General features: G+C 41.0%; 3 protein-coding genes across 7 annotated transcripts; 1 reads left to right on the forward strand and 2 right to left on the reverse strand.

The window, feature by feature from the left end:
• Positions 1–284: 284 nt before the first annotated feature.
• MRPL27 (mitochondrial ribosomal protein L27) lies at positions 285–5,004 on the reverse strand. Its single transcript, XM_074261734.1, has 4 exons — positions 4,886–5,004; positions 1,622–1,753; positions 1,180–1,247; positions 285–695 (listed from the first exon to the last, which is right to left on the reverse strand). Exons 1-4 carry the CDS (start codon positions 4,950–4,952, stop codon positions 489–491), a joined length of 474 nt encoding a protein of 157 aa, XP_074117835.1. The 5' UTR covers positions 4,953–5,004; the 3' UTR covers positions 285–488.
• Positions 4,756–14,643, forward strand: EME1 (essential meiotic structure-specific endonuclease 1). Of its 5 annotated transcripts, none has more exons than XM_074261729.1 (9): positions 4,756–5,082; positions 7,250–7,849; positions 7,935–8,062; positions 11,905–11,994; positions 12,082–12,191; positions 12,392–12,524; positions 12,764–12,879; positions 13,474–13,663; positions 13,987–14,643. In XM_074261729.1, exons 2-9 carry the CDS (start codon positions 7,789–7,791, stop codon positions 14,161–14,163), a joined length of 1,005 nt encoding a protein of 334 aa, XP_074117830.1. In that variant the 5' UTR covers positions 4,756–5,082; positions 7,250–7,788; the 3' UTR covers positions 14,164–14,643. The 5 variants fall into 5 exon arrangements, with proteins under 5 accessions (XP_074117830.1, XP_074117828.1, XP_074117831.1 ...); XM_074261727.1 differs by having other exon boundaries at positions 4,947–5,082; positions 7,084–7,849; positions 13,987–14,291; XM_074261728.1 differs by having other exon boundaries at positions 5,024–5,082; positions 7,070–7,849; positions 13,987–14,291.
• Positions 14,363–26,784, reverse strand: LRRC59 (leucine rich repeat containing 59). Its single transcript, XM_074261733.1, has 7 exons — positions 26,239–26,784; positions 24,852–24,911; positions 20,852–21,010; positions 20,518–20,622; positions 18,123–18,195; positions 16,768–16,947; positions 14,363–16,300 (listed from the first exon to the last, which is right to left on the reverse strand). Exons 1-7 carry the CDS (start codon positions 26,341–26,343, stop codon positions 16,056–16,058), a joined length of 927 nt encoding a protein of 308 aa, XP_074117834.1. The 5' UTR covers positions 26,344–26,784; the 3' UTR covers positions 14,363–16,055.
• Between the last annotated feature and the right edge of the window lie 711 nt (positions 26,785–27,495).

Consider the following 27,495-nt stretch of genomic DNA (forward strand, 5'->3'; position numbering starts at 1 on the left):
AAAATCAATTGGAAGTTCTAGCATTCCCTTGAAAGCCAAAAGTTCAATCAGCACAACCCAATGATTTATGTTCTTTGGACTTTTACCTGCTTCTTCTGCCAAAAACTTTTCCAGATAAGAACCCAGGAAAAAATGAAGAAAAAAGAGGGCATTTCTAGGTTCACTTTGTGAAATTGGAGTACGGTAAGGAACTCAATGGTTCCATTACTCACCACCTGAGAATTAAAGTCTTCTGTCCATCTCAGCTTGCCCAGATTAATTTTTCAAATGATATGAACTCACAGTTTGAACTCATTTTATTTTGGACCTCAAATATGTCCACCCTCATTACTCCTTGGCTGGTTGCTTCACATAGTCTCTTCTGTGTTTGTAGTCAACCAAACTCACTCTCTCAGGGAGACTTGTTTCCACCCTGGTTCCTTGGCATCTAGCTCGATCTCCTTCTGGCATTATGATTTTATTTTCAACCAATGACATGGTCAAAAAGCTCAGAGCATAGCCACCAATCTGAAGGTGCCTACAGGCTTGGCAGGGACAACATGGACAAAAGTCTTGTATAGCACAGCACCCTTGGGCAGTTGGGTGACCAAGTCCATACCTTCAGGATTGCTGGGACTGGGCACATATACCTCCTTTGTGTAGTGGACAGTGCCCTCTTCTAGGGCATACAGACACTTGTTCTTACCCAGTCCTACCTGGAACACATAAAACCTTATCAGCCGAATAGCTAGGAGATCTCTGGACAGATGAAAAACTCCTGGGGCTTTAGGGAATACTTTCCATAATTATTCTATTCACTGGAAGCAGTCTCTAGGATAGGAATGGGGAGATACTAGAAAGTTAGGTAGTTCAATTTCAGGTTCTATTTTCTAATGCCCGAACTTCTTTTGCCTTCTACTGCCTTACCATTGATTCTATGTCTAATAATGTGATAGATGGATAAAGTGGGCACCACCAAGGGCTAGGTTTGTAAAGTATGTTCAATTACTATGGAAAATAAAAGGTTCCAGAGTGGTGCTAACTCTCAAAAGACGGCAAATTTCTCCTCCTTCAACAATATCTTTGCCTAAGTCTAGGAAAACCTATCTCATACAAGAAAACTAACCAGGGGTAAATTCTGAACTCAAGGAAGGAAAGCAGGTCCTATGGACAAAAGGAGAGGACCAAAGGGAAACTCACATGAGCTCCTGGATGCCAGCGGAACTGACGCTGAGTTCCAATGATGTTACCGGCATGAACATATTGACCTAAAACAGAGAAAGATTTCAGTGGGGGACCCTGAAACATTGAACCAAGGAGGAAGAATGGTTACAAGAGGCATTAATTCAGACTCCTAAGGAACAATGATGAATCCTTACATCATGATCTAAGTGCTTTAAATCAACTTCTGAATCTGCCACAATGTGGTATTTATATAAAAGAAGTGACTTGAGATCACTCACATGGAGAATTTCCTTTTCCAGTCATATGGCACTGACTCCCCATGCCTTGTCCAAAGGCAGGCTCCAAAGAGGACCCTTATGTGCTAGGCTCATAGTACAAAGCATGGGGCTTTCATCATTCCCCTTCAGAAAAACAAGAGGGTGAGTGGAGAGGGGACCACCCTGAAATACACACTCACCCTCTAATTTCTTGATACCATAATGTTTGCCTGGTGACTTCCCGCCAAGATTTTTTGAGCTACCTCCAGTCTTCTTGGATGCATATCTTACAGAGGCAACCATGACCTGTGGGGGAGACAGCCCTGCAGTAACTGTGGAGAGATGACAAGAAATGTTATTCAGGGGGAGAGCAACCCAGACAGATCAACTGTCCCTTGAGAAACCATGTCTCAAAGAAGGCATTTACAGTGTTGAGAAGGAGCAGTAGGTGGAGTAGTAGTTCTGTTAGGAGATCCAGAAATGGCACCAAATGTGTTAGTTTTCAGGGAGTGTCCTGTGGCCCTTGGCTGTCCCTGGACAGAAGACAACCAATACCTTATATTGTCTGGATTATAAACACTAAAGGGAGTCTATAAACAGAAAGAAAAAGAAAATAAACACTCTGTGCCCTGGGTACATCCAACCCTGTCAAGATAGAACACAGACTATTTGAGAATGAGGAAAGAGACAAAACAGTGCCAACAGGACACCCACAGAGCTACCCACTTTGGTTCCACTGAACCATCCATCTAGAAAATTCTACAAAACACACACAAAAACAAATTAGTTGCTTTTTAAGCTAAAAAGTGTAGCCTTGTCTAAAGGAGCCCTCAACTCTAGCTCTTGGCTATTTCAGACTGGTAGGTCCTTGGGCCCTTCCTTCTTCCTAATATAGGAATTCCTAATCTTCTTGGAGTAGCTTGACTTTGTGACTCTCTTCCCACCACCATCACAAGTGCTGACAATTATTTTTAAAATAAAAGTTAATTTAAAGTAATTTGTTTTGCAAATTTTGCAGTACCCTGGATATCAAAAACTCAATGTTGGTAATCATTACCTCAGAGTCTCTAGAGATGATTACTGATTATTTAGAATCGTATGTAGTCTTTTTTTTTTAATTACGTATAAAAACAGCTTTTAACTTTCCTTTTTTAAAATTTTGAGTTTCAAATTCTTTTCCCTCCCTCCTGTCTCTTCTCAAGGCAATTTGTGATACATAAGGAGTTCTCTTTACAATCAAGTAGTCTATGACAGAAAAGAATTAGATCACTTAGTTCAATCTGCAGCTGATCTAAACCCCAAGCTCTCCCAAACTGTTTAGATATAAACTGAGTTTTACAGAATAAAGAACCCTTGGCCGCATCTTGAGTAAGACATAGTTTAAGGAGTGAACTCTACCCTGAAGCAGTGCTTCTGAACCTTGTTGATAATTTCCCTCAGCAGTGTGGTCAAGTATTTATTTATTTTTTCCCTTTCCTTTCTTAGGGTCAATGTTGAAAAATTATGTTCAAGTCTCTAAGATTCCTTTCAATACTGTATCCTATAATCCTATGACTTTTCCAGACCATGGTTTCCTTTTATCTAAGATAAGGGGTTGGGCTAGAAAGCTCTAAGGTCCTTTTCTAGATCTATGCTTCTATGAATCTCTCAAGAACGGGGGTTAATTAACCTTTTTTTCTATAAAGGATTCCAGGAATCTAGTGAAGTCTATGGATCCCTTCTAAGAATAATGTTTTTAAAAAGAGAAAAATATATTGTTACAAAAGAAACCAATTCTATTGAAATACAGCCAGCAAAACATTTTTTGAACCTTTGACTGTGAACTCCTGCTTTAGCGGTTATATAATTTAACTTCTTGATTCTACATAATTTAAGTGATATACCCACAGTAAGCCAGCACGCTAAGCCCAGGGTCCTGTTTTTAACTCCCATGCTGTTTCCAAGGGCAGAGGTATATATTATGTAACTAGGACCCAGTGAGGCCTCAGGGATAAACAAGTGATTTACCGGAGAGGGGTTAAAGGCAGAGATATCATAGTGAGGCTCGGAGAATTTTGCTAGGCAGAATTACGAAATCTTTAGAGCTAGAAAGGACTTTAGAGGTCTAATCTGAACTTTTACTGTCATGTAGGAATGCCTTTTATAAAACCCATCTCACAAGCCTCTTCCTGACTATTTCCAGGGACAATGAATTTTTTACTTCATAAAACAGTTCTTGACTGACTGTTCCACTTGTAAGAAAGCTCCAGTTTTAAAGTTCTACAAGAAAATCCTTTATGCTTTGCTATATGACAACTAACTTGTTTCCCTATAATGTCTAGCCAGCAGTCAATTGGCCTGTTGTAACGCATTGTTCTGCATGGGGTACAAACAACTTTGCTCAGTACTCTGGATACCCCACAATCCTGACCTAGCTTTATCACATAACTAGTGGGAGTCAAACTTTTCTTGTCACAGCCAAACTCTGGATCTACCCAACTTCCTGTCTTCCTTCAGCTTATAATAGGCTTAGAATGTCCTTTAACTTAGGTTAATGAGATCATGGATAAAGAACTCCATTGTGGAATCCAAAATCAGAAAGAGACCTGGGCTCAAGTTCCACTCCGTATGAGCCCAGGCAAGTTACTTAGCCTAGAGGTTACAGGCTGTAAACTGCGGAAAAGGTGCCAATATGCACTGATATAGGAAGGCCCTTAAATTTCAAACCTACAGAACTGTCTTTTCAAGCCTAACTCAAATGATATCTCCTAGAAGAAGGCTCTTCCCACTCCCCTCCGTGAATCCCCCTTAGAGTACTCTCTGCGTTTCACTTGGTAACTAGAGAACCCAGTAAGTATTGAAACATAACCTTCTGTGCAGGATCCAAACTTTGCATCTTACCCAGCATGCTTGCTCTATGCAAAGCACTGTGAAATATAGAAAATAAATATAAATAAAAAATATATAAAAATAAAAAGTCGAGGTTCTATGCAGCACGATACTCTGCAATAAAAGCCAGCGATTCTTCCCACTAAGTCTTCTCTCCGACCAAACGTCACCCGCTCCTTCCTCTGACCCCGATATGGGCAATCATCTCTCTATCCTCCCCTCCCTATAGACTGTACTCAGTGTTCTTCCTAAATGTGGAACTGCACACAACTCTCCACACGCAGCCCGGCAGCCATACAACACAGCCGTGCAGGAGAGCTCACAGGGTGCGGACATCAGGAATGGCTCCCCCAAATCTAGGTGCTACGCAAGCCCCGCCCCCCCCCCCCACCAGAAAGGGAACGGAAGGCCACAGGGGCAGCGGTTCCCGCCCACTAATCACGTGACGCGTGCGCCCGTCCTTCCTAAGGTGAGGAGGGTGACGTGGCCTGCATTAAACCCGGCTTCCTCAACCCCTGCCGTGGCCTTCGTGGGGCATGGACCTCCACAACAACCCCATTCGCCCCTTCCCCAGGAGGTGAGCCAAAACCAATTACCCGCTCCCCTCGCCAAGACGGGGCCTGTTTTCTGCGCCAGCGACGCCAGCAGCGCCAACGCTGCCATGGCTACTCTCTAAACGCCACCGGTCGCAAAAATCTTCCACTTCCGTTTCCGGTAGCGGTGTTTCCGGGTCTCGCGATATTTCGGAACTTTTGAAACGTCTGCGCGCGTGCGAAGTCAGGAGATCCTTCAGGTGAGCGGGGAACCTTGCTCTCTTGTGCACATCCCTGATCTCCCCCCAGCTCTCCTCGCTACTCCCAGAAAGGGAGGAGAGCTAAAGAGACCCCCATCCCCCCAGCTGTACTGAGGGTAGTCAGAGTGAGCAAGTCCCATCCCTGGGAGAAGTCGGCGAGAGAAGTCTTTAAAAAAAACAAAGCGTTTTATAACCAACAAAACTAGCATTTTATGAAGCGCCTACTATGTGCGGGGCACCTGCCTCAGCGCTGGGGACCCGAATGGAAAAAATGAAACAATCCTTGTTCAAAAAAAGCTTACACTGACGGAGGAGACAGCGGGAACGTTATGGATACATGCAGCATAATAAACATTTGGTCTATTTCATTAGCGATACAAAGTATTTAAGTACAAACTCTTTTAGCCACTAGTTGTTGGGTGGGAATCTTGCAAAGCATGATGCTTGAACTACGTCTTAAAGGAAGGAGGACTCTGAGACGGGTAGGGAGGGCTGCTAAGCAAGGGAGGGGCACAGAGTCGGGAGGTTAAAGGTTGGGAGCTAGAAACGGAGAGCAGGCTAGTTGTCGGGAATTTAGGGAGGAAGGAGCTGGAGTAGTGCAGTACGCAGCGTAGATTTGCGTAGTGCAGGAAAAAAGGAAGGGAGGCATTGCCGGGCCCGTTGGGAGTTGGCTCTAGAGAACAAAGAGCAAGCGCCGCGGGGAGGGCGGAGGTGGGGGGGGGTGGGGGGGGTGGCTTCCGTCTATGCCTGGTAAAGGGGCAAGACTTGTGGCGGTGGGGTGACTTCCTGAGTAGTACATTTCTTCAGAGAAGCACTAGTTCTTGTGGAGTGCGGTAATTCCAAATCCAATAATCCCTTTCCACTGGAATTCCACTTGCATCTAGAAAAGAGCACGAGATTCCACGTAGCAGACAAGGTACTCGACTTAGTGAGAGTCAGGATATTGCGCACTCAATGCTTTTTCAGACATTTAATTGTTATGAGATCCTGGGCCAATCACTTTCTTCCCTCTAAATAGCGAGTTTTGATTTGATGGTTTTTCAGATCCCTTTGAGGCCTAAATTATGAACTGTGCCTCAAAGTCTCCAGTGGCTCGCATTTAACAAGTGAGGAAACTCAGATACAGTAACTTGCCCAAGATGGCACAGCCAAACTTCCCATCTCACCTGTTTGATGTCTGCTGCTTTGTTCCTCATGATGCCTTCAGTCATAGAATTACAGGATTAAAAAACAATTTATGTTAATACTTTTAAAATATCATTGGCATTTCTAAATAACGCTGTCATGCTGCCATGTTTAAATAAAACAAATCAACACTAAGCCAAAAATTGGAAGGTGAAATAACTTACCGAAAGTGGTGGAGATAGGAACAGGATCAAAATTTAAACCCAAGTCAGGTGGCTTCCAGGTTGAGTGCTCATTCCATTATACCACATTAATTCATTTTTTAAGGCTTCCACTATGGCCTTCCCCCGATTCCCACTAGCTTTTCAGGAGAAAAAAATGTCTATAGGACAGGTATCTTACCCCTTCTCATTAAATTGTGATTTCCAATACTATCCATGGTTAGTAATTTAGTAAATTTAATTTATTAAAATTAATTTAGTAAAAAGAGATTTAGGGACAGCTAGGTAGTGCAGTGGATAGAGCATCACTCCTGAAGTCAGGAGGACCCAAGTTCAAATGTGATCTCAGACACTTAACACTTCCTGGGCAAGTCACTTAACCCCAATTGTGCCTCAGGAGAGGGAGAGGGGAGAAGGGAGAGATTTACATCCAGAATGCTCTTTTACAACTTATGTGAATGAGAGGAAAGTTATTTCAACCTTCTTGAGTCTGTTTCTTTATCTGTAAAATGGGGGCTAATAGTACTAGTATTGCCCAGTTTCTAGGTGCTATGTTCAATACAAAGTTGTATATGGGACCTATAACTGAAATGACTCATAAGTGAATGAATCAGACACTGTATTTTGTATCTCCCTCACAGTGGTCTCTTTGCAGGAAAGCCTTTTAATGATGGATCTGAAGAGGATACCACTGGATACCAGTGAGAGTGACTCTGAGGAGTTACCAACATTTACCTTTCTGAAACAGAAGCCATCTTTAACAAAGAGCAGCCAAGTTGTGGTCCACAGCTCAGATGCTGAATGTTCCTCTTTATTTCCAGGGTCAAAAGAACTGCCAGCAGTGCAAGAGGCAGCCAGAACTATTTCCCCCAAAGAGCCAGTTACAGTGTTAAGTAGTGAAAGCGAAGAGGAAGGGGAACTTATTCCCCTGGTACAGAGACTTCAGTGCAAAATAACAAATAGTTTTTCTAAAGCACAAGAATCAAGTCATCATGATTCAAGCTCCCAAACTAAATGTGCTTTGGGCCATCAACACAAAAAAGGAACAGCAGATGAATGGGAAGAACAGCCTTTTCCAAAGGCCCTTATTCTCTCTAACTCTTCCTCAGTAAAAGATGCTTCAAAGAATAACAGGGACATTGTTGTTGAAGAATCATGTAATCATCTTTCAACCTTCTCATCTGCCTTTCCAGTGCAGAGTAGAAATTTATTAACCACAGAGGAAAGTTCAGTGCCTTCACCTCCCCAGAAAAAAACCAGATACATTCAGAAAGAAAGGGGAAATTTCCAAATCCCCAAAAAACAGAAGGAAACTGAGGAGAAACAGCAGGAGAGAGAGAGGAAGAAAGCACTGGCCAATATGCTAAAAGCACAAAAGCCAGAGGAGTGTCTGAAATACGTCACAGTTGTATTAGATCCAGGTATTTTTGCCTTTTCTTCACTTCACATTGAATTTGCCTATTCTCTTGACCCTATTGTGGCAGTGCACTTTGCAATTTACTGTAGCTCTCTTACAGCTTGAAGGTGGTGGGCAGGTCCTCAGTGCTCTACAAGCTATGGAGTGTCATTGTGCAGTCGAGGCACAGACCATTCCATGTAGCATCACTTGGAAGAGGAGAGCCAATGTGTCTCAGGTAAAGGCCTTTCCAAAGTTTTTGTATTCTTCCCAGAGTCCTTTGTCATAAATAACTTTTGTCCCTCAAGTTAGACTGTCACATTTCTCTGGTTTTGGGCCCATCATGCCTCCTGTTCCCTCTTTTCCTTCCTCTGCTCTTTCAGAAGGTACAGTAGACAGAGAGCTGGCCTCAGAGTCAGGTAGACCTGATATGACCCCAGACATTCTCCCTCTGTGACATGGAGTAAGTCACTTAACCTCTTCATTACGCTCTCAGTGCTTCTGTCAATTCTTTAAGAATGTTATGTAAAAATGAGTAGCTGGTCTACTTTGGTGAAAGTTGTTTGCTGGCTGGATTTGCTTGTAACCTACCACTGAAATCTAAGTTCCAGCCTTTTCAGTCATTGAATCAATAAACATTTATAAAATATATTATTAATAAACATTATTATTGTGTGCCAGGCACTATATTAAGCACTGGGGATACAAAAGATAATAGACAGTTTCTGCTCTCAAGAAGCTTACAATCTAATGGGGGAAGACAACAAATATATACAAAGCAAGCTACATACAGGATAAATTGAAAATAAAAGAGTTTCTCTGGGGATTAGGTGAGATTTGCTGTAGAAGGTGAGATTTTAGTTAAAGGAAGTCAGAAGTCAGTATGAAAGAAGGAAGGAGGCAGCTATTGTAGATAGCTTTTTTGAGTGCAAAAGAGAACATATGAGAATAGCAGGGTATGGAAGGATCAAGTAAGTATTTTTTTAAGAATGGGAGAAACGGAAGATAAACTATTAAAGAGAGATTTAAAACAAATGAAAGAGGTGGGGATAATAGAGTGGTGAATCTTGGAGAATTTAGGATGGAATGTAAGTGCTTGAACAAATAGAAGGGGTAATAGAAGGAGGAAGGCCACTTTATCATATGAGACAGGAGTCAAGGAGGACAGAGTAGCAGAAGGCATCTGAATGATGGGACATGAAGAAGGGGGGAGAAAAGGGAACTCATATCTAATATTTGTTTGTTTGTTTGTTTTCCTGTAAAGTATGAAGCAAGGTTCTCAATTGACAATATGGGAAACGGGAGCCATGAAAAAGTTTAGAAGAGCCAATATGGAAAGTGAAAGTTGAATTGCTTAGCAGCAGTGAGGATCCAATTCAGATTGTGTAAAAAGAATTTGTAGTGGATCCATTTAGAACAGTTGTGTGATTTTCTCCACCTTCATTCAGCATTATTTGCATAGAAATATTTGGGAGTGATCCAAGGAAGAACCTTGGCTGGGCATAATCAGAAATCCAAGAGAAGAGGACAATGAAAGGTTGAATTGGTTCACCAAAGGGTAAAAGTGGGGAGAAGAGAAAGAAGTAGCTAGTGCTGGCGAGATAGTCTGGGAGAAACCTGAGAGGGATTGAAGGTCATAGTGTGGGAGAACAGTAGGGTTATGTAAAAGAAGACAGGGAGAGTTGAAGAACCAGTAGATTTGGTTAGATGGAGGGATTTCAAAAACTTTGGTACATTTGGGGATGATGGCAAGATGAAGAGTAAGACCATCTTTGTGTATGACTAAGGTGAGAGAGAGGAGTAATTCATGAGAGGTGAATAGGTTGAGGAATTGAGTAGTAGGATATTTGAAAGAGAATATATATGTTGAAGTCCCCTAGTATGAGGGCAGGAATTGAAGAGAAATTATAAGCTAGATTTTGAACTCATTGAGAGAAGGGACACTAGACAATAGCTATCAGGATTTTGATGGGATAGTTTATATGAATAGCATGAATCTCAAAGCTACATCATTGAGTGATGAAGTGGAAGAATTTAGAAGTGGAAAGGGGGAAAAGGGGAATGCTTATTCCTCTTCCCCTACCTTGAACTATGTTTTAAAGGAAGGACTCTGAGATAGAGGTAAGGAGGGATTCCAAGCAAGGGAGAGGGCCATGACAAGGCACAGAGTTGGGAAGAGAAGAATGATTGAAGAGTGCCCAAGAAGGCTGTCTCATCAAGAAAGAGCTAGGTTTCAGAAAAACTAGTAAATGAAAGGAATAAGAGAGGAAAAGTTTGTTGCCTAAAGGAAGGACTCTGAGATAGAGGTAAGGAGGGATTCCAAGCAAGGGAGAGGGCCATGACAAGGCACAGAGTTGGGAAGAGAAGAATGATTGAAGAGTGCCCAAGAAGGCTGTCTCATCAAGAAAGAGCTAGGTTTCAGAAAAAACTAGTAAATGAAAGGAATAAGAGAGGAAAAGTTTGTTGCCTATGGAAAAGGCATTTCAGAAGACACAGTGGAAGAGCTGGGTGAAATCACAATGAAACTTTGGAGTGGGAGAACTGAGGGGCATGGGAATAAGAAATAGCAAAGTGGGAGGTATGTGGAATGGAGTCTGGATGATGATCTACAATTCAGTCACTGGGATTTTAAGAGTATGACCAGGTATGAGAATGTTCAAGTCTCTTACAGTATAAGTATTGCTATTCCATACTCCTTTATATGACAGATGTTATATGACAGAAGTGCCAGGTATAGGATCCCTGGCTCTGCCTTAGCTACACCCATCTACACCTGGCTCATTCTCTTGCTTTTTAAAAATGTGCAATTAACCAAATGGGGGGAATATATTGTAATTTGTCCACCAGGTGGTACTCTACTCCAATATCTGAATATGAGGGCTTTCTAAAGAAATAATGTTGCTTATGCAAAAACAAAAAACCAAAACCTTTCTCCCACTACTTTGTGATTGAACACATTTATTTATACTTGCTACCAAATTCAAAAATCAGTTTATGGAATGTTGTTTTAATTATGAGGATCCTGGGATTTTCTATATGACTTTACTCTGTCATTTATGTGGGAATTTTTTTTTTCATCCAACCAATTCAGTACTTCCATTTCACAGGCAGTCCACACTTTTTCCTTATACTGTTATGGCACCAAAAAAAATGAGGTGCATGTAAAGAGCTATTCAATAGGGAGTTCTTCATAGTTTCTTTAGGTAATGAAATGATTTGGAGTAGAAGTTATAATCTGGCACTTCCATTAAATGGGACAAAATGCAATCATCATTGTAGGAATGGAAAATGTGGCCTCCCTCAATCTTATCAGTTGAGATAGCTCCCAGAATCTCCCTGTCCAGGTGTTCCAGAATCAATTTCTGATCTAGATCTAACTCTAAGCAGTACCAAATCATGTAGTCAGCTTAAGTATATGAGCCTAGTTTTGGCTTATAAAATTTCTAAGATGGAGAAATCTCATTTCAAAAGAAAAAATGTGACTTCCCCCTACAACCTTGGGTTGAAGACAAAATATTAGAATTTTAGAACTTCAGGGAGCTAAGTAGGTAGCTAACACAGATGCATCATCCTCATTCCTCTCATTCTACTTCTAGGACAGCTGTTTACTCCATTGTAAATAAAGGCTGAAAATCCTATCGTAGGAGGGTAACATTTTGAGAGATTCAGGAGAGGTGATTGACTGCCTTAAGATCTGAGTTCTAAAGGACTTGGCAAAACTGTAGGCAATTTCTGGGAACATTCAAACAAGAACTATACCTCCCCTACTTAGTGATTCCAGTAGCCCAAATGCTTTATGTATGGGAGAGAGGTGTCTGTCGTTAAGCAGTGGCTATTATATGTGCATAAGGAGACCATAAAGATTTGAGTGGTGTCTGTTATTGAAAACACGAATGCATATTGTGCACTTAAAATGTTAGAACCACCAGATTTAAGCATGATGTATGGCTTTATATTTAGTTTAATGTGATATATAATCTTGACAGATGATACTTTTCTGGGTGGGTCATCTACTAGATACTTAAACATTCTACTTCTTTCCCAATCCCTGCATATTCACTATCCTCTCCTTCTTGACAGATTGGAGAAGGAAACTTGACCGAAGAGCCAAGTGTTCTGGTGCTGCTCCAGGAAAACGAGTTTATGACAATGATCTCCAACTCAAAGCAGGTTGGCTAAGAACAGCAATACCATAGTAGGAAAAGCAGAAGTCACCATTGCAATTACACTAATTACTATTTCCTAATTCTTACTTAGGACAACCCTGAACAGAAGGAAACTCTGCAGAGCTTTGTAACTTGGGTTACAGCAAGAACATTAGGGAAAACTCTGTCCCTGGCAGTCGTGGAACAGGAAAAATATTTTAGGTTTGGATTTGCTCTGGGATAATTTTTAAGGGCCAGGGAACTGGAATTCTTTCCCTAACTAAAATCCATCAATAATGTACATGCTACATCTCTGGTGGTGTTCCACCCAACAAAGAAGGGAGTTTCCCCTCAGTTACTCCCACTGAGCAGAACTAGGCCTAGAGCCACCATCCTTTCATTTTTTTTTTTTTTCTTATTAGTTCTTCAAAACCCCAGAGGAGGCAAAAGCGGGGAGTCATGGTGAACAGAGAGCAAGCCAGAGGGAAGGTAAATCAGAAGAGACCAAATAACACAGAATTCACTCCAACACCGTCCAGGGTAGCAATAGAAATGGTAAGTAGAGCTGCCTCTTTACTAAACTTGTCACATAAAAAATGGGAACCCATTTCCATTGGTAGGCTATATAAAAAGGGAAGTTTTTGCCACAGATTTACTTCCTAAGGATCTATATTGAGCGTTGCTTAGGTAACAGGATCTCTGAATCATGTTAAGTAACAGTGAGAATAGGCTGCCCTACACTGTTTGTCTTACTTTCCTTGCCCCAGGTTTTCATTTGTTGATGTGCTTTCTAGGCTTTGGTAGAGTTGCAGCTTCACACAGAAGCCCAGATTAGAATCCTGAAGAGTTGGAAGGAGCTGGCTGACTTCATCTGTATGTTCACCAAGGCTGTGGCTGAGGCACCCTTCAAGTAAGTAATAGTAAGGACAAACTTCAGTGCTGGGCCTATCCACATTTTTGTATTCAAAGAAAACATCCTTTTCCCATGATCCTGGTGCTCTTAGGCCACTGAAGATGAAGATAATGCCCAGGCCAACTTAACACTCCATGTAAGCCCAGCAGCAAAAATGCATGGAAAATTCCCCTATTCTCAAATAGTGGAGCAGCAATATTTATATTGATTTTCTTGGGAAGAGAATCTGAAGTCCCTGTATGTTCAAAGTACATTCTTTTCATTTGTTTGGAAGAGAGTTGGATAAAATTTCCCATGAGGTAGTTGAGATTCAGTAGTCCAACCCCAGCCTGCCCATTAAAATCTCTTCAGAGCAAGACTTCTAAGTCCCAGCCTGCCCATTTATTTCAGTGTGCCTAATAACAAAAATTTAAAACTATTTAATGCTAAGATAAGCTCAGTATTGATGTTACATGCTGGAAATTGAGATTTTTGGAAATTAGTTCTGTTGGGGTTGATTTAAATTGATATTTGGGGAGCTTGGTGAGAGAAGATGGCTTTTTAGCATACTGTTCCTTTGAGCTACATTATGTTCATTTGGGTTATCTATAGGAAATCTCGGGACTGCACTAATTTTTCCTTCTGTCTGGCGAGTGATTGGGCTGGTGGGGTGAAGGTGGACTGCTCTGGTAAAGGACTTGCCCTGGTCTGGAGGCGGCAGATTCAGCAGCTAAACCGAGTTAGCTTGGAGATCGCCAATGCAATTGTAACTGTCTATCCCTCACCTCGGCTCCTCCTACAAGTAAGTACATTGTAGCATCCTACATTTTAAGTTTGACATCACTGTTAGGCTGACAATCTGCCCTTATTTTAACTTCACAAATGAAATTTCTCATTCTCTACTAGAAATTAGGATTTTAAATCTTGACTTATCCATGTGACCTTGTTAATGTCACTGACATTGTAAAAAGGGGTGACGGCTATTTAAGTTGTAGCTTGGCAAAAACCAGCTTATTGTGAACGGAGCTGTTTTTTCCTCCAAAAAAAGAAGCTGCAGCTCTCAGTCACTGAGGTAAGGGCTAATTTGTTGAAGGTATTTAGATAACATTTATTGGTTTTTTTTAGGCATATCAGAAGTGTTTATCTGAGCAAGAATGTCACAATCTGCTTGCAGACATCCAGGTGCGCAGAGGGGAAGGTATAACATCTACTTCTCGCCGGGTTGGACCAGAGCTCTCTAGGCGCATCTATTTTCAGATGACCACTTTACAACCAGATCTGTCTCTGGATGTTTCAGAATGATTCCTAATCAAAATGGATGGCTGAAAAAAACTCTAGTAGTATTCTCTTACAGAAACAAGTGGGAGCAGTGATTGAGTCAGTTCAGCACGACTAAATACAGGAGGGTAATTAATCTAGAGAGAACTTGTTCCCCATTGTCAATTTATCAAATTCTTCCCTACCCATCAAGTTAGGAAAAAAGTTAAAACCTACATGCAAATGGATCAAAGATCCCACAAGACACTTATTTTAATAACAATTATAAAAACCTAGAAACAGTCCATTATAAAGTTTAAGAAATTCTAACAATTGTGATTGAAATGGAGAGTTAAAGCTCTTGGTGGGTTTGTGGGCTTGCTCACTCTAACCAATCCCCTCACCTTTTAGAAAGTCACAACATGGAATGGAAATCCCTATCTGTTGGGCAGGGGTGGATCCACTGTATAACTCTGTATACTTGCTTAGTTATATGCTTATACAATAAAGTAATTATAGAAATGGTCCCAGTGCCTGAAGGAAAAAAAAAAAATGTAATTTTCTACTAGCACTCATGACATGTGTTTCAAATAAAAATAGTGAAAATAGGAACAAAAAATCGTTTTCTCAATGCTAGGAAAGCCCTGACAGATAGGCAGTTCCACATCACTGTGCTAAAATACTTGTGTTCTGTCCTTGGAATTGGTGGTAACCTCCTGTTGTCCCAGGAGAGATTTTTTTTTTTTTAAATCAGATATTTTTCCAGTGAATAAGCATCATCAAGGGGCAATAATTTCTTTCTCCCTGAGAAAAAGGCCTAAAGCAAAATTAACCCCGTGTCTAGCTTAAACTGGCTCTCTGGCTTTAATATGCAAAAAATTAATTTTGCACAGTATTGCTGATGCCTCTTATTAAAAGGCTGTGCTATTTAAGAGGCAGGAAAACAGAAATTTGAATTTGATTTATAAATCTTAGCTCCAGTAAAGTAGCATCTATTTCAATTAAGAATGACCAATGCTGTAGATAATAGTCCTCCATCATACAACAGCAACAAAAGGTTTTTTCTGACATGGGGATGCCTTGCCTATACTTAGAACCTTCAGGCAATCCCAGTTTTCTTAGAAGTGGCAGGAATGCTAAAGTCTACATGAATATAAAAACTAATTCTAGATTGCCACTGAGAAGTAAAAGATTTCTTCCTTCAGTACTAAAAGCCAGGCCATGTTCCTATCTAGGCTCCTGAGTTTATATGGATGTGCTGAAAAGTTTCTCAACACTGGATTGAGATAGCTAGATTCAGGCTATCACAAATTATGCCACTACAAAATCAGGGGGTTGGACATTATATGTTGTCAAGATCCATAATCCAGCTATTAAAAAAAAAAATCCATTATTTTTGTAATTACCAAATTGCTTTAGTGTCTGATACAAAAGAAAAATAGGTATTTTATCTCAGACAGTGAGTTTTGCATTTGTTGCCTCCTGATCTGGTTTTTGTTGTCAGCGAGATCCTGGCCCAGGAAGTTATGAATGGATAGATTTGTGACATACAAAAATATAAATGTGGAGACAGCTGACTTTTAGTAAAAATATGCCTCACCTTTACATAGCTTTGGATACCTGCATTAGAAAAGGGGAACATTTGTATACTCCCCTCTAGCTTATTCCTTTAGGCATGCAGGCTACTGCTCCCCCCCATCCCCACCCCCTCTCATTTTCTAAATCTACAGGGAACAGAATCTTGCATAAGGAACAGAGGCAAATTCTAACATGGATCTCCTAGGACATAAAAATGGGTGTCTCAGGTACCAATTAATTGCCAGTTGGTGATGATATAGTAATAGGTCCAATGCTATAAAAGGTAGTGTCTGGCAGAAGACAATTCCATAGGAATCCTGGCTCCACAGATGACGAGGCAGCCAAAGCCGATAACATACTTATTGCTGAGAGTTTGGCTGTAAGACTCGCTGCAGGATTTCATGGCTACGAAGCCCATGGACAACATTCTCATAGATGGTGTTCACATTGATGCAGAAAGGCTGCCACTGTAGATCCGTCACCTGACAGGCAACTAAAACTCCTGTGGCACTGAGGAGCACCATCAGCAGCAGCTTTAAGAAAGCCCAGGACCAGGAATGCTTTTGAGGGCGAGACTTCACGGAGCGGGAACTAGACTTGGCCTCTGGAATGACAAAGCATATTAGAAAAGAGAAGGCGATAGTGGACAGATCCTCCCCACCCTGTTCAAAAATATACCAGAATCATATTCTGCTGGTCCATTCATAACACTTTTTAGAAAGCTGTAACAGGAAAAGTGCTTAAGATTGTTTCTTGGATATATTCAAAAGGATCATAGACTCAACTTTCCCCTCATTTGGCTTTTTAAAGAGAAAGTAATCTGAAGGAAAGTTTATATATAATCTTGATGATGAAAGTTTCTCTACACAAAATATACCAAGTCAGAGACTGACTTAGAATTTGAACATATTGGTCTGGATTACTATACAGAAAATGTTATTTCCTAAGGCACAAATCCTTACGGTACACTTCCAAACTACAATTCATTAGCTGAACAGATGTAGTTCCTGACACTGAACATACAAGACAATTCTGAGCTATCACTTTCACTGCAAAATTGTGATAACATACTTGCAGGCTGATGTGTCTCCTTCTTGGGCTTTTTCTCCTGTTCCTTTTTATTATTAGCTGCTTTGACAGCATCATATTCCTTTCTCCGACGTTCCTTCTCCTCTGCTTTTTCCTTCTTTCTCACCTCTCGTTCTTGGGCTTCCTTGGCTCGCTGCTTGGCCTCACGCTTTTTCTCTATTTCTAAGAGTTCAAGAAATAATTACTTTCCCTTACACTGCTGTAATGGAAACAGTATAGGTTTTGAAATTCTAGCCCAGCCATTTTTATGTTTGCTTGTTGAGCAAATCTAAGCCTCAGGATTTCTGTAAATTGTGATGAGTGGACCAGATGATCTGACGTCCCTTAAGTTTTTCCTACAAACCTATCAAATTCATTTTCCAAGAAGAACTCCATCTAGTGGGAGTGAAATTAAAGACAGGCTGAATGGTGGTGTCCTTTATTCTGATATTTGATTTATAAAGTAAAGTTAATGAACAGTTAAATTTGACAAGGGGTAACTTTTATACTACAATTCTGGTCTACAATTAACATGTAGAGACCAGCACAAAATATTTCAGACAGACAATCCTCAAATTATGAACCAATCACTTCAAGTTTTATTTTTCAGTTGGCTCCCTAGAATACAGAACATTTTTTTCTTCAGAAACAATAGTGTTTAAATCCCAAGGTGATCCACAGAAGCGTATTGAATTTTAAAGTCTCTACCAAAATCCTACCACCCCAGAAACAAAAAGCCCTGCCAGTAAGGAAGAACAAATCTATCCCCTAACCCAGCAGCACTCTGTAAGGAACAGTTAAGTGAGAAAGTCCATGTATCAGAGAATGCCTGTAATTATATGTTAAAACATATATATCCCACAACCACTTGTCAAAATTCTCTATAAGCTGAATGAGGAATCACCCACCTACTTCTATTTACCTTGCTGCTTTCTAGCTTTTGATATTCAGAAAATATCACTTTTGCTAAAGATATCAATAATTAATGATAAATTGACTTGACAAAAATCTGGAAGAAGTCTTAAAATCAGAAAATTTCAAAATCCATATCCCCAATCCCAAGAAAAATTAAATCCATTCATCTTCAGAAATCTAGCCCCAGAGCCCAACCCTGGTGATTGGTGACTAGTCCAAGGCACCAGACCATGCTCACATCTCATCTAGTTCTTACCATCTAGCATGCTACCAATCTCCTGGTGTCTCTTCCCCCATTTCTTATCTCTCCAGAACCTAACAAAACTCCCTTCCCTAGTCACTACTAGCATATACACATGTAGTATTCCTAGCACTTGCATAATGATTGGTACATAATAAGCATTTAATAAGTATTTTTTCATTAAAAAACAATAGGCACTGACCTCTCTCAGCCTCCAGCCTTCTTTGTTTCTCTCGTTCTTGATCAGCCTGAACAACTTTCATGTGTTGCAGTACCTGCAAAGAGTCAGTACTACAGTATTTACATATGAAAAGAGCAGTTCAGCAAAACTAAACCAACATACTGATCACAGCTGACATGGAATATGGTCTCTTAGCTCTCTGATGAAGGGCAGAAAATACATTTTCTCAATAGTCTCCTTGGATCATGCTTAGTCATTAAAATTAAAAAGTGTTAAGTTTCCTTTGTTATATTCACACTGTCAAAGTGTGTAATATACACACACATACATACCCCCATTCACAAAAGTCCCACACCTCTCTGAATTCCTATTTGTTATTTCTTTTTTTTTTTTTCCTTTCCTTTCCTTTTCTTTTTCTTTTCTTTTCTTTTTTTTTTTTTGGCTGAGGCAATTGGGGTTAAGTGACTTGCCCAGGGTCACACAGCTAGGAAATTTTAACTGTCTTAGATTTGAACTTAGGTCCTCCTGACTTCAGGGCTGGTACTCTAACCACTGCACCAACTAGCTGCCCATTATTTGCAATTTCTAAAGGCACATAATATTCTTCCTTACATTGCCACAATTTGTTAATCCATTATCCAGCAATTGATGAGCACTTTTGTTTCCAATTTTTTGCTACCACAAAAAAGAACTCAATTCTTATAATTAACTATGCTAGCTCAAAATAACTAAGTCCCAGAGTTGAACAAGCAGTATCTTCAAACTTCTACATGCCCTTTTAGCATTTAAGCATTTGAGACCTGTTGAAATTTTATTCCTGTCCTTGCACCCTAACCAATCATGGCTGGACAAGATAATTGATTAATTCATTATAGTATGGGGAGAAAAAAAAAGATATAGGCCAAAGGAAATATTCCCTTGAAACACAGCTTCATTTCACTCCTCATCCTGAAAGCTCTTATCAGCTCCAGATAAGCTGAGACATTTGAAAGCAACACGGACTGCTCCAAATTCATGTAAGATGCTGAGGGAAGAGGTTTTTGTTTTTGGTTTTTTTTAAAGAAGATATTGTCTATTATGAAACAAGGGAGTAAAATCTGAACTGTTAGATGTTAGGATACAATGAATATTTCCATATTTTGTTGCCATATCTGGGCATGATCTTACACTTTACCATGATAAACACAACATTGGACACTTATTTTCAAATGTGTTGAAATGTGTCAAGAATTTGAGTCTTGGTATCTCAAAACTAACCATAAATAGTAAAAACAGGCAAAGGAGGTCAGATACAGTGAAATAATTCCTTCAAAACAGTTGGCATGTTCCAGGGGCCAGAGTTTAAATAATACTAAACTATATGACACAGAACTGAAACTTGCTAAGTTCAAATATGTCTAAAACCCTTTGAAAGGGAAGTACAGTTTAATGCATGAGTAGACTATTCAAACAACAGGTGCTTGTTTCACAGGAAGATCTGGAGAAGAGCCAAGCACATTCAGCAGAAGTTAGCCAAAGTTCAAATTCTCTGGAACACTAGACTCTTAGGTGTTTAAATTTACTACCATCCCCTCAATTCCTGTTATAGGACATATAAACTATAACCACAGCACAGAAGTTCATGTAAGATAATGAATAGAAATGATGGAACTTAAAACCATCACTATGAAATGTAGGCTCAATTAACAATGATTAGTAGATTATTTCCCTATTATACCATTAAGAAATTAGATCAAGCGGTATGAATCACAGTATTCTATCCAGCCTGTGAAGTAGAAATATAGTACAGTGACTATTGTTAAGGGACAGGTCAGTTCTCCGAGGGCCTCCACAGCTGAGGATTGTAACATTGGAAGGGGTTGCAAGGCACAGGGACTGGGAATGAGATCAATTGGAGGCAGAGGAAAGAAGAAAGAGGTCAAATAATGTGACAGCCTCTCAGAGAGGTCAGAGAAGAGCAAGTGCCTCTCAGTCTCCTTGAATCATCCTCTCACAAGAGGAGATCCATTCTGGATGGGATCTCCAAGCAGCCACTGTTAGGTAGTTCCCATGTATTTCAGCAGCTCTCCCATGTATTCCAACAGACTATGATTTAAGAGATGAGAAGAGCATAATGCTTTGATCTATGATGGTGGCCTTGTGTAGCAATTGCAGAGTGTGTTGATGGACAGTTGGCTGTGGAAGTGTTTTTAGTTTTCATATTAGTAAAGGCAGAACATGTTATCGTCTAATATGCATACTAAAGGTAAATAATAAGCAACACTGATATTTCACTTTAAGATTTGCAAAGTGCTATACACATTCCTTTAATCAACAAAAAAGATTTAAGAGAAAAAACTAAAAAATGCCAATAATACTATGGGAATACAAGAACCAGGAAATACCTAAAGATGGAACATAGGGGCCACATCCTTACCCTGATAGCGCTCTGCTTACATTGCTTCTCATCCAAGCAATCACCAGCTACTTTGGCCAGGACAGGATCTAGAGGGTTATCTTTCAGATCTAGCCATTTCAAGTTCTAAAGAGGAGACAAACACATAGAGTAAGCCAGAATTCACAAACATGTTCATCCAAAGTAAATAAAACATAAAAGATAAAAAATAATTTGGGTTCTAACTGACTGAGGCAGTCAGATGAAGTAATTTCCTCTTCAGGAAAGAAGAGACTTTGCCAAAATCTCTTCAGAGATAACACATTAGCGTGTAAGACACGTTTTGTCAGTTTTTGGCCTTATGGAAAATTATTACCTTAAGCTGCGCAAAGCTGACAGGCAGAGTGACAAGTCTATTGTTGAGGAGGTCCAAGTGTTGTAGGTTAACCAAACGACCAAAGTCGGCAGGCAGTTGCTGCAGGCGATTTTTACTCAAGTCCAGTTTCACCAGGTGTGTTAATCCACAGAATTCAGACTAGAACCCAAACCAAAGACAATTTAGAACACTTAAGAGATTTCAATGACAGACCTAGTCAAACCCTTGCACATATTGTCAATGAAGGCCATACCATCGTCAATAAATTAAAACAGCATAATGGAAAGAAACATGAACATGGAATTTGAAGAAATTTGGATTCAAATCTGGCCTCTGACAACTATTATCTGTGTAATCCTGAGCAAGTAACCTAACCTCTCCAGGATTCTTTTTACATGTATAAAATGAGAATTAAAATGCTATAGTGTCAGTTTTTTATGAAGCTAAAAGCACTCTAAATGTCAGCTATTGTGATTTAACAGCACATCAGACTGTCCCAAGAGTACAGATAACCCAACAGATATTAAACAGGGAAGAGAGTGGCAAGAAAACTACACATACAGAAGAATGGCTTCCTGAAAAGGCAAAATTTCAAAAGCTTCATGAATTCCAACTCAAATAATCAATAGTTGGATTTATGGTGCAACTGAGCATTTATGGTGTGAAGATAAGGCAGAAAATAGGAAATATAAGCAAAACCCAATCCTCTAACTTAAAAACATCAATAAAACATTTTAAAAATTATATTGGAATTTCAGAAGGGGGACACAAAGAGGGCAACTTTGTTACTAGAGTGTTAAACTATGGACTTTTAAAAAAAATTTATAAACTGATATTCACAATGGTTAATGATTAAGTTCATATCATAATTTTTTAAAACAATCCTACCCTCAAGTAAGTTAACAACTACAATTTAATGCAGAGTATGTCAAGTACTATAAGAAAGGTTTAAATACAGTAATATAAAGTGGGTCAAAGGAGGGAGAGAGCATAGCCAATCAGAGAAAGTATTGGGAATATGGAAAAGTGCTCATAAAAGATGAATTCTTCAAGAACAGATTCAGACAAATTTTGATTTAAGAAGAATTTAAGCACAAGATGTGTATTCAGATAATAGCAAATTACCAAGTTTGACTACAGTGTAGGGGACACACACACACATCCCCCAAGAGTGCCTGTTACCCCATAAAAGCTCAAAGGAAAACTTGAAGTTATTTCAATTATCATCCTATTTTTCCAATCTCAATTTTCTCCCAAAACACAATACTTTTGGTGTCCTTTCCACAGATTACAAAAACTTTCTTTGTTTCTATTCCCTTCTCTGTAAAATAAGAGGATTGATTTCTAAAGTATTTTCCAGTCCTACCAAATCCTGATCCTGACTTAAAATATAATGAGCAGTTATCATGAAGTCTTGAGAAAGTGAAAAAGTGAAAGACAACTCTTGACAGTAAATTAATTGTAGATGTTCAGCTATTGTCCAATTGTAGGCATTTTTTACCCATTGCCAATTAAAAAACTATATTTTTGTACAAACAAGTTTTTAACTTTTCACTATATTTTTAAGATAAAACTTAAATCAATGGAATCATTGATTCAAAAGTGATTAGTGTAGTAATTCTTGCTGTATACTTTCATCCTAACGTCTAAAAAAAATTTGACATACTCTACTGTACCACCAGCGATGTAGTATGGTGCCTATTTCTCTGTAGCCCCACTTTAGTACATTTTTAGATACTATCTTTTCCATTCTTTTGTGGATTTACATGTACATGTCCTATCTCCAAACTGAGCTAGAACTGTATTTTTCATATCTTCCCCTCCTCTTTCCCTACCTAATAAAGGCTAGTAAGATTAAAGTATGCAAAAGATGTTTAATAAAAACTTATTCAACTTTTTTTTTTTAAGCAACAATCAGATCAATGCTAAACGTGATGATGAAATCTGGCAATTAACTAGATAAAAGACAACTAGGACCTGAATTAAGTTAGCACTTATAGGAATGGAAGGTAAATGGCAGATTTGAGAGGAGTTGTGAAGGACAAAGCAAAAGGAACTGGTAACAGACTGGATGGGATGACAAAAAGTGGTTAGTCTCAAATTATAGTTTCTTACTTGGGCAGCTGATGAGCTAGTGGCCACAGAGATGAGTCCAAGGCCCAATAATCCTTTCCTGTCCCCACCAAGGAAGCATGTTGTTCCTAAAATACCCTTCTTCCTAGGAACTCAAAGCGATTCACAAAATTGTTTCCATTCTCCTCAGTGATGTGAGGCATGAAATATTTTCCTCACTTTGCAAAGGGATAATCTGAGGCAAAAAGAGAATGAGTGACTTGCCCACATTGTAGATAAAGCAAGGACTAAACCCCAGGTTTTTAATCTCCTAATCTGGAGCTTTATCCACTCAATCTCATATCCCTGAGTTTTAATGCCACAACAAAACAAAACAAAACAAAACAAAACAAAACAAAACAAAACAAAAAAAACACAACCACAGACTAAACCATTCTATGACAAGCCTCTCTTGCTCTGGAATTCATCAATTTCCCTGAAGACCTGCTTCTCTTCAGGACTTACATTACCATCTCTAAAGACTAAAAATCTACCATCTTTGACTCCTTCCTCCTTTATCTGCCACCTGTAATCACCAAATTCTGTTTTTACCTCCACAAGATCTCTTTTGTCCATTCATTAACATGGTCAGTGTCCAAGTGTGATAATTACCCTAACTGACCTATTTCAAAAGAATACCCCCTTAACATATGGATGACAGATTAATTTTCAAAAACACAAAACTCTAATCATAAAATAATTCATGCTCAAAAGTCATCAGAACTGAACAACTTCAAAGCTCCTTCTGGCTTTCAATATGCTCTAGTTTATACCTAACTTTTCTTTCCAGAGCCCCCATATTAAGCCCCCTTTACAACCTACACAAACTGCCCAGAGCCTTCCAAATATGCTAATTCAAGCATAGTACATGTCAAGTTCCATGCTTCTGACAGCTTCCACTTTGGTATCTTAATCCAAACTTCCCTGTTAAGTATATTTCTTAGCTTCCAGAACTTCACATCCCTACTGCTTCTCTTCGTTTCTCAGCCAGTTCCCAAGAATGGCTTTGATACATGGCTTCTGTTGAATCTGCCCAAAAGAGGAACTAGTAATCTGTTCCAATTCTCAAATTGGTAGCTTTAATGATTTAAGTCATAAATCATTTAGAGAGATACCCTCTGCTGGCCCCAATGTACCTCCTTCTACACTGTTAGCCTTTAGTGCCAGAGATAAAAGTAAAAACACTTGAACTCCTTAGATTTTTCTTCACGTGCATATACACACACAGGTATATATACACTCCACATGGCAAAATCATACTCCTCTCTTCTTATACATGGTCTAAGACTCCCTGCTTTTTATATATGTGCAGTTCACCTGAACTCTCATTCTTAACAACTTCCACCTGTCTACCATGGAAAGACCTAATGCAAATTACATCTCCTCAATCTCAAAATAATTTTTATCAGTAGAAGGGACATTAAAGAGGCATTATCAGATGCATTGCACCCTAAGAACTGTGGGACCTTTTCACTCAATTTGCAACTAAAACCTTCCATTTATCATCTCCATTAAAATGAAACCTTTTTAGGGCAGAAGTTTTGACTATTCTATCCCTATCCCCACCAAAACCAGAATTAATTTCTTAGAAATTTCTCTAAGCTTCCAAAGCACTATTTTCATGAAGACAGAAAATATTTTATTGTTTTGTATACTTCTGCAAAATATATCACAGGGTCTTATATATTACATATATTCAGTAAAATAATGAAACAAAGACTATCCTTATCAATCCCTCCTCCCAAAACCAACTACTAGCCTCCACATATTTGAATAGAGCCACTGGCTCTCCCAGGTATTTATGCTCATAGCAAATCCCCCAGCCTGAAGCAAGCAGCATTCCCCCCCAGGTGCTCCAAGAAGAACCAGAGTCCTTTGTAGCTCTTACCGGTAATGAAGTCAGTTTGTTGCAGGACAGATCCAGTACAGTAGCCTTTGGGAGGGCAGCCTAGAAAAGGAGCAGAGGAGAAATATAAAATCCATATTTGGTCAGGATACTTGGTGACATCTATGTGCTACTGGAGTATTTTCTGGAATAGGGGAGTTGTAATGAGCTAGAAACCACTGATCTACAACGAAATGCTGAGGAGGCTCAAAAAGGAGAACAAAAACTGAGGCCAGCCATCAGTTACTTATAAAATTATAGAAAGAGCAAAGTGTGGCTATAGGGCACCCAGCGAAGGAAAACATGGACACTAGAAGAGATCTTAAAAACTTCAGAAACAATTCATAAGAAACACACCTTAAAAAGTCTTCAGAACCTTCCCTTCTTCTGGCTAGGCCAGGGGTTTTTGACATTTTTTGGCCTGGACACCTTTGACAGTCAAGTGAAGCCTAAAAAGGCCACTTCAGAATAAAGCTTTTTTGTTTTTCAAAATTTGAAATTGAAGTTAACCCTAAATTTCCATGAAAGGTTAATGGAAAGATAATGCTTTTCCATCTAAGTTTATGACCCCCATCTTCCCCAAAATACCCAAACGACATGAAGAACTCCTGCCCAATTTGCCAACTCCATCCTGTTTGGGGGTGAAATGAGAATGGTCTCTCCTTTGAATTAAAATTGGAAATAAAAAATTCCAATTCATGACATTTTACTTCTAACAGGAATCAAATAACTGCTGGATGTTACAGTTAAAAGCAACTCTGGGGGTCACACTTAGCCAGTCTTAATCCACTGATACCTACAAACGTAAAGTGACTTCCACAAAAACACAACGTAACAAGTGGTAGAACCAGATTTAAGCCTAGATTTTTAGTTCGAACACTGCTATCCCCACCTCTGGGGCAATCACACTTCCTTATCTGCAATCACCAACAGCCTGATCCCCAAGGTCTCCTCCGGTCCTAACGTTCTCCCAGGTGGCAGTGCGACCGAGCGGCCAGTTCCGCCCAACTTTCCCGGTCCCGCAAAGCCTCAGGCTGCTAGTAGCCGCGACAGAGCAGAATTCCCAAGGGTCCCCGAGGACCAGCCACACCCAGATCCCCAGGAAGGCCTGCTCCTCCGGAGCCCGAGGGAGAGGCGGTGGGAACCTCCCCGCTCGGAGGTCTCGCAGCCCGAGAATCCCAGAGCGTCCCAGCCCCTCAGTTTACAGAAAAGGAAACTGAGGCCGGGGCTGGAGAAGGGCCATAGCCCTAAAAGCCGGGGCGGGCCTGGCAGGGGGCCTCCGCGGCCCCAGCGAGGGAGGGTCCAAGCCCCCCGAATGACACGTGTCCATCCCGGCTCCTAGGGCCCTACTCCCGCTGCCGCTCGGACCGGGGGCGGCGCCCACACTGACCAGCTCCTTGACGGGCACCTCGGTGAGGTCGCCGAGGCTTAGGTCCAGCTCGTTGCCGTCCAGCTTATCGCGCAGGCTGGACCCCTTGCCTCCGCTCTTGGCCATGGCTCCGGGAGATGTAGGGAGTGGAGAGGGGCGGCGGGGGCGCGCGAAGAGGCAGCTTCCGGCGGCGGGCACGCGCCCTGGCGCTCCGCTGGGCTCCGCGCGGCTCTACAAGACGGCCGTTTAACGGCCGGAGATCCGTTTGCCAAGCACAGCGTAAGCCGGCTGAAGGCCGGACAGCACCGCGCTCCTGCCCCTGCGACCTCCTTGTACCCGTGGGACCCGGGCTGCCACCGCTACCCTCTGTCCAAGATGCAGTGACCACAGACGCCGCAAGCCGCAGCGCCGTTCCCGCCTCCGTCACTGCCGCCGCCGCCGCCAGCCACTTCCGTGTCCACGTCTTCCCTCCGTGAGACACCGAGGCAGGGGCGGGGGCGGGGGAAAGGAAGAGCAGAGAGGCTCGCGCATGCGCGAGCGAGCGCCTCACCGCCCCCTAGTGCTTCGGAGGCTCCCGCGAGGCGCGCTGCAGAGCACAGCCGGCTCCCCCAACAGGAGGGTTGGATCCTGCGCGCCAAGGTATCAAACCCTGCACTGTCCTGGGAAGTTCTGGTCAGTCAGCTGGCGTGGATTAAGCATCTTCTGTGTGCCGGGCGCTCTAGGGGTAGGTTCAGAAACGAAACTGTCCCTGCGCTCAGCGTGTTTCAGGAAGGAGACAATGTAACATCTGTAGTGACTCACAAGCATCCCCTCCCCCACATAACTGAAACCCGTGCTGCACTATCTACGGATACATATTGTGTGGTGCAGAGTAAACCTGAGCCTTCGCTGATTAGACAACTCGGTGGGCCGGGATATAGACAGACTTAGGAACACTGGCCGGAAGTTCAAGTATGACCTTAGACATTTATCAGCTGCAGGACCTGGGGAAGTCATCCACCTCGTCTGCCTCAGTTTACTCTTCCACAAAATGGGGATAATAGCATCTCCCTCCCAGGATGTTGTCACATATATGGCTCGTGGCAGCTGCTGTGCTCGTCCCTTCCCATTCCCCTTCTCTAAAGTGAAAGAATGTTTGCACCTTGCACACTTTCAAATAGCATCTCGCTGGAAGTTTTCTGTTCCGCTACCGCTGGTGGTCACTGAGCTGAGAGGTTAAGTGACTGCCGGTAAGTCAGAGGGAGCGCTGGACCCGTCCTTCCCCTGGGGGGACACATG

This window comes from Sminthopsis crassicaudata, chromosome 4, assembly GCF_048593235.1.
Source record: "Sminthopsis crassicaudata isolate SCR6 chromosome 4, ASM4859323v1, whole genome shotgun sequence".
Classification (NCBI taxonomy): Eukaryota; Metazoa; Chordata; class Mammalia; order Dasyuromorphia; family Dasyuridae; genus Sminthopsis; species Sminthopsis crassicaudata.

Excerpts from the sequence above, each read along its gene's own strand:
- MRPL27 (XM_074261734.1), bottom strand. The coding sequence starts at position 4,952 with ATGGCAGCGTTGGCGCTGCTGGCGTCGCTGGCGCAGAAAACAGGCCCC. Across the intron at positions 1,754-4,885 it reads CGTCTTGGCGAGGGGAGCGG|TTACTGCAGGGCTGTCTCCC; the intron begins GTAATTGGTTTT and ends ATCTCTCCACAG. Across the intron at positions 696-1,179 it reads GCTGGCATCCAGGAGCTCAT|GTAGGACTGGGTAAGAACAA; the intron begins GTGAGTTTCCCT and ends TATGTGTTCCAG.
- EME1 (XM_074261727.1), top strand. The coding sequence starts at position 7,096 with ATGATGGATCTGAAGAGGATACCACTGGATACCAGTGAGAGTGACTCT. Across the intron at positions 12,525-12,763 it reads CCAGGGTAGCAATAGAAATG|GCTTTGGTAGAGTTGCAGCT; the intron begins GTAAGTAGAGCT and ends TGTGCTTTCTAG. Across the intron at positions 13,664-13,986 it reads CACCTCGGCTCCTCCTACAA|GCATATCAGAAGTGTTTATC; the intron begins GTAAGTACATTG and ends GGTTTTTTTTAG.
- LRRC59 (XM_074261733.1), bottom strand. The coding sequence starts at position 26,343 with ATGGCCAAGAGCGGAGGCAAGGGGTCCAGCCTGCGCGATAAGCTGGAC. Across the intron at positions 24,912-26,238 it reads AGGTGCCCGTCAAGGAGCTG|GCTGCCCTCCCAAAGGCTAC; the intron begins GTCAGTGTGGGC and ends CTCCTTTTCTAG. Across the intron at positions 16,948-18,122 it reads AAGGCTGGAGGCTGAGAGAG|AAATAGAGAAAAAGCGTGAG; the intron begins GTCAGTGCCTAT and ends TTGAACTCTTAG.